This window comes from Danio rerio, chromosome 4 (assembly GCF_049306965.1).
Source record: "Danio rerio strain Tuebingen ecotype United States chromosome 4, GRCz12tu, whole genome shotgun sequence".
NCBI lineage: Eukaryota > Metazoa > Chordata > Actinopteri > Cypriniformes > Danionidae > Danio > Danio rerio.
Window position 1 is genome coordinate 19,622,957 of NC_133179.1, and position 6,344 is coordinate 19,629,300.

A 6,344-nucleotide genomic window follows, 5' to 3' on the forward strand; every position below is an offset into this window, starting at 1 on the left:
ATGAATAAATGAATAATAAAATATAATATAATATAATATAATATAATATAATATAATATAATATAATATAATATAATATAATATAATATAATAATGTGACCACAAACCTTTCTTAAGTCTTAAGTTTGCCTTGTATAGTTTGTTTTGATAGGACAAAATTAAGCCAAGATACAACTAGGCTATGTGAAAATCCAGAATCTGAGGGTTCAATAAATAAATGAATAAATAAAAAAATCTAAATATTGAGATAATCACCTTTAAAGTTGCTAAAGTTCTTAGCAGTGCACATTACTAATCATATATTACAGTAGGAAGATTTTGTGGTATAATTTAATTTAATAAGGCTACTTTCGGGCTTTTGGAAATTTTTCAGACTCCAGTGAACTAATAATTCTTTTTTTGTTACATTTCAAATCAGTCAATAAATCCAAGAAGTTTGAAGTTTAAACAAGTTTGAAATACATTAACTAATTTAAATACTGTGTGAATATACTTGTAACTATGCTGTTGCCTACATTTCTATTGCTGCTCATTTCTGATGAAATTATTAAATCCAGAGAGATCTTCCTATTCAACTGCTGCCTGTTCTCCCTTTATTGGCCACATACACAAATGTGCGGTCTGTATGTTTGCTATCCAACTTCTCATAAAGAAGACAAGTTATGAAAGCAGAACATTCAAAAATCTCTAAATGGAGCAACATGAAAATAAAATAATGGTTTTGCAACTTGTGTCCTGCCCTAAAATTCTCAGCCAGTGTCGTCATAGTTTTGTCTTTTAGAAATCCTGGCGCTAGCACTACACTTAATCCCAAATAACTCAAAAATAAAACAAAAAATTAAATAAATAGAATCAACCATGCTTTAAAAAGTAAGGCTTTTTGCTCTTTATTGTTGTCTTTTCCTTATTTAATGAAAAGTCATTAGAAAATAAAATCTCTACAGTGAAGAAAACCATAAGAAAACTCCAAATGACAGATTCTGATCTAATAAAAATAATCAGTCTCACCTAATTATGTACAAACGTGTTAGGACAAGTTTCTCTCCATTACAAAAACAAGAAAAGACAGTATAGGCCACTGATTTTTGTAAACATAATTTATTTTAAAAATCTTAAAAAAACAAAAGTGCATACAATCTTTACAATCCTTCTTCTTACAGTATATAACACATATTATAACACAATCCACAACTACAGGCAAGTTGGAATTATCAGTGCTATGTTGTAATATCAAAAATATAGCTTAGAAAATAGAAAGCTGCAGCACTAACATAAAAACTGAGAACTAAACAAGTGAAATAAGTTAAATAATTTAGAGAACTAGTCCTTGCATGTGCCATTGTGTTTTAAAAGTGATGCATAGAAGTAACAATGCATGGCTTACACATTTCAGAGAATGAATGTCTCAGCCACATCTGTATCTTTGCAGTATTTCAGTTTGTCTATGTTGAGGCAGAGCTTCTCCAGGAACCTCTGGAGCTCCAGGAGGTGCAGGTAGTTGGAGGTGACGGGGAAGGCTGTTTCTTCTTTATGCACCGGGGTCTCGGGATTGGGTAGAGGGCATCCCTGTGAGACGGCCAGTTCCTCCAGTGTCCTCAGGAGAGTCTCTAAGTCTATCTGGACCTGCTGTAGGTGCTGAGCTGGAGGAACATGCAACCGCAACTGCAGGTAACTCAAGTAACTCAAGACAGAACTGAGACCATCAATGGGGTTGTCGATGTCAGGGCCGAAATCAATCTCTGGAGACATCTGGAAGTGCTAGAGAGATATGCAGATGTTACTGATTGTAATTGTTATGTGTTTTTATATGTAGTTGACGTTCAAACTATTAGTGGAATTTAGTCATTGATCATTCTGCTGTGGTGACTCTTGATAAATCAAGAACTAAGCTGATGGAAAATGAATGAATGAATAAAAAATGTATCATTTAATTAGAAAGGCCAAGAACCAAGAGCCTTTTTTCCCAACATTTTTAAACAACATAGTTTTAAAAACTAATTAGTTTTTGCCATAGAGTTAAAACATATTTTTTTTTTACCTGTTATTTTAGTAGTTATTTATACTAGATATTTTACTAGTCATTATACTAGTATTTGGCTTAAAGTGCAAATGAAAGGCTTTATTAAATCAGTTAATTAGGTTAACTAGGCAAGATCGGTTAATTAGGCAAGTTATTGGACAACAGTCATTTATTCTGTAGCGAATTGAGAAGAATAATTTCTAATCATTTTAATAAATATTGACCTTAAAAATATTTGCCAAAAATGTTAAACTTTATCCCAGCCAAACTAAAAGATATAAGAGTTTCTCAAGAATAAAAAACAACAGTACACAAGTAATTAAGTATATAAAAGAATGAGAGAATATAATTCTAAACGAAAGTTTTTATTTATAAAATATTTAAATAGATTTCTTATTTAGTAACACTACAGTGCTTGACATGATTTTTCACCATGTAGTTTTCTTTGCTTTGTTCCTGGTAACAAGAACAACATTAAGCTGTACTTATTGCCATATTTAAACATCACATTTGGTGTAATAAATACATAAAAAACTAAATGATATGATATAAAAAGGAAAAAAAAAGATGTAATGACAAACAACAAACAAAAAAAAATTGTACACTAATAAAAAATTATCTCAATTTTCTTAAAAAAAATGGACAATGCAAAGTGAAAAGAAAAAAAAAATACTGCAAATCCCATCAAAAAAAAAAAAAAATGTTTTATGCTTATTTATTTAAATGCAAAAAAGCATCAATTTCAATGTCCTGCCAACACCAAATTATTTTAGGCCAATAAATAAATGATTTTTCTATTATTTCTATTTTCTAAATACCAAAAGTACAAAAATATATCAAATTGAACTGAACATCAAGCATTTAATTAGTTTAGTCTAATAAATAAATAAATAATTTTACCAATTTGAAGTACATCATGCTAAACCAAGTGCCAACAATATTTTTAGTCCAATAAATAAAATTATGTATTTTCTGCATGTACTGTATGTCTAAATGTAAGCTTATTTATTGATTTCCCATACAGTGACAACAAGGAAATAAAATCCATATTTAGTCAGCTAAAGAGCTAAAGTTGTTTGTTTTCCAAGATGATTAAAAATAACATATTTTTGAGTTTCACAGAAAAAAAGTAAGTCATAGGGGTTTGGAACAACATGAAGGGGCTTAAATCGTTGCAAAACATTTACCTCATCTTTGATTTTTTTAATTCGGCTGATGGTGGTTCGAGCAATGATTCGTATCCTGTCTTCGGGAGCCGTGGGTCGACTGATGCTCACGGCCACCAGGGATGATATTAACAAGCAAAAAATCATTGAAGACTTCATATTTCTGCAAAAGACCAAATGAAATTATATTTTTTCAAATAGTTTGTTGTGTACATCAGAATATCCCAGTTCAATATGTTAAATACAGTAAAATAATGAATAAAGCTAGCCTAAACATTACTCATTTACACAACAGTTAAATACACTTTAAATAAGGTTTTACTCAAACACATGTATTTTTATTTTGTGCACTTTAAAATAAATAAATAAATACAAATTGACATTCCTTAGACAAAATGAAAGTAATACTATTTTTTATGTTTAGTTTTTAGTTTTTATTTATACATTTTAATCATTAGACAATACAAAACCAACATTAAAACTTAAGAATAATTAAAAATAATCATAATTTCAACTAAAATGTCTGCTTTCAACAATTAGATATGTTTATTTAACCACTAACTCAGCACGATTAGAATGATTTATGATCTTCACTACATTGAAGATTCATGCTAAATCAGTCCCTTAGTTGTGTGTAATTCAAAAAACCAAAAATCAATGCACTTAAGTTGCTGAGTACAGTCCAATAATAAATGAAACTACACAGTCAAGAAGCCTAAAGGTCATATAGAGATGTTTGGTGCCCATGTTGACAAGAATGAGTGAGCGCTTACCTCTGGTGTGTTGATGTGCATATTGAGAAACTCAAGCAGGAATCTCCCTTTTTATAGCTGTGGATGATTGACTCATTTCTCCAGTGAATCACCCTGATGCCGGTCTGGTCTGGTTCACCCCTGTGTCCATCATGAACTTGAAGACTAGAGAAGACCCTTTCAACAAGCCCGAAACATCAAACCCGGGGGCTCCAGGTAAGGACACTTCCAGTAAAGTTGTGGTTAATAAATCTTGATAAATGACAGCTGGGCCCCACATGTATTAGAGGGAGTTTGTTTTCACTTTTAAGGCTGTATATGTCAATATATTGACCTTTTATAGGACCGTATCTTTATTTGTCATGCTGATATGAATACATTAAAGTTGGGATATTTATGGGGCTTGATTTGTTAAAATTTGTTCAGAGTTTAACAGCACAAGTTTTTACCGCAAAAATTGGCTTGTTCGCTTAAGTATTGTTTTGTATATGTATACACAGTTAGTGAGATTATCTGCCAGTTGTACCCAAGTAATATTTATTGTTAGAATTTACTAAATTAATGATTGTGGCTATTTATGATGTGGTAAAACAATAGATAGAGTGTAGTACTTATAGTGCATCTCATATTATAGAAACAATAGTATAGACCAGTATAGAATTGATAGAAAATGATGTGAATAATTAGTCAGCAAATGTTATATTTGTTTTATGTGTTGACTCAACTCTAAGTTAACTGTAATAAGGTTCATAGTTTACAATTTATTTGTACATCTTTATTGGCTACGGAATGTTTTATGCAGTTATATAAATGGTAAAATAAACAATTGTGCTGCACATTTTAAGTTAATTGTAACAATGTGAAATATTCAAGAACATTTGAGTAAACTCAAAGTGACTAAAAAATAAAAGCAGTTTTGAATTTTTTAACAACTATTTTAAGGAGAAAATGATTAGCCCCTTTAAGCTATTTTTTTTTCTCTCCAAAACAAACCATCGTTAATCAATATCTTGGCTAATTACTCTAAGTAGCCTAGTTAACCTAATTAACCAAATTAATCCTTTAAATGTCACCTTAAGCTGCATAGAAGTGTCTTGTCAAATATCTTGTCTATTTTTTACTGTCAACATGGCAAAGATCAAATAAATCAGTTATTAGAAATGAGTTATTAAAACTTATGTTAAGAAATGTGTTGAGAAAAATCTTCTCACAGTTAAACAGAAAATGGGGAAAAAAATAAATAGGGGGGCTAATAATTCAGGGGGGCTAATATATCTGACTTCAACTGTAGATGTATATGGAATGAAATGCCATGGAATTAAGTACAAACAAACAAACAATATAAAGAAGTGAATAAATAAGATGTCTGCATGTTGAAATTGTCAGTTAAATGAATAATTGTTCCCCTTCATCTCCAGAGTTGCAACGAAAGTCACTTGTTCAAGATTTATTTTTCCTTTTTTAAGTACTGTAATTACTTGTATACTTTTTCATGTAATATACACTAGTTTTACTGGAAGAAATTGTGATAGACATTTATTACCACTGTACAGTATAGAATGTACTTTTCAAAAGTAACAAAAAAAAAAAAAAAAAAAAAATTAAATAAAAATAAAATAATAATAATAATAATACTTAATAATTTAATTTCCATAAAATATTTACACAGTTGTTCTTACATTCTTATATAAATAGGAATAAAGGGATTTTTTGCCATTTTTATTCTTTTAATATGCTGTTTGATTACTAAAATTTATTTAACTATTCAAATAGAGTCAAGAAACAGAAAATCTAGAAACATTTTGACTACAAAAATGCTGATTTATTATTACAGCCTATTATAAATTCATAATGTTGAAAAAAATCAGAATTTCAATAGGTAGCTCAAAACATGTTTTCACCACTGTTAACATTTCTCATGAGTGTTTTTTTTTTTGGTTTACTGGCCACAAAAATGTGAAAACACAACTCTGCAATATTAAAGATGCATTCATGTCGCCTCTAAAAATCTTTCAGATAAAAGTATTGTACCTCAGTTTACATGACGTGACAATCATATGACTCAGATGTAGTTTATTGCACTCTGAGGCAGCAGTTTTCAGACGCAGGCAGAATCTGAAGGCAAAGCGACTGCTTTATGATTACCAGATTACAAATGAAAGCTGCTAAATAGTTAGCACACCATCATCTCTTAAACACTTTTATGGACATGATTTTAGTCAGCATATGTTTCTTATGACTGTATCATTTCATACTTTGTGTCTTAGCTTACAAAGATAATTTCTTTGAGTTTTCTTATTAGGAGATTTTTTTTCTTTTTTTCCTGATATGAATGAAAAATATTGTGAGACAAATTAATCAAAGTGGAGGCCGCAAAAGCTGACTAAGCACTTTATGTATTCTCTG

General features: G+C 30.0%; 1 protein-coding gene across 2 annotated transcripts; it reads right to left on the bottom strand.

Moving 5' to 3' along the window:
* Window positions 1-410: 410 nt before the first annotated feature.
* On the bottom strand, window positions 411-5,492 carry lepb (leptin b). Of its 2 annotated transcripts, XM_073946396.1 has the most exons (3): window positions 3,960-5,492; window positions 3,208-3,349; window positions 411-1,758 (listed from the first exon to the last, which is right to left on the bottom strand). In XM_073946396.1, the coding sequence occupies exons 2-3, from the start codon at window positions 3,343-3,345 to the stop codon at window positions 1,390-1,392; spliced, it is 507 nt and encodes a 168-aa protein (XP_073802497.1). In that variant the 5' UTR covers window positions 3,346-3,349; window positions 3,960-5,492; the 3' UTR covers window positions 411-1,389. The 2 variants fall into 2 exon arrangements, with proteins under 2 accessions (XP_073802497.1, NP_001025357.2); NM_001030186.3 differs by lacking the exon at window positions 3,960-5,492 and having other exon boundaries at window positions 1,281-1,758; window positions 3,208-3,345.
* Between the last annotated feature and the right edge of the window lie 852 nt (window positions 5,493-6,344).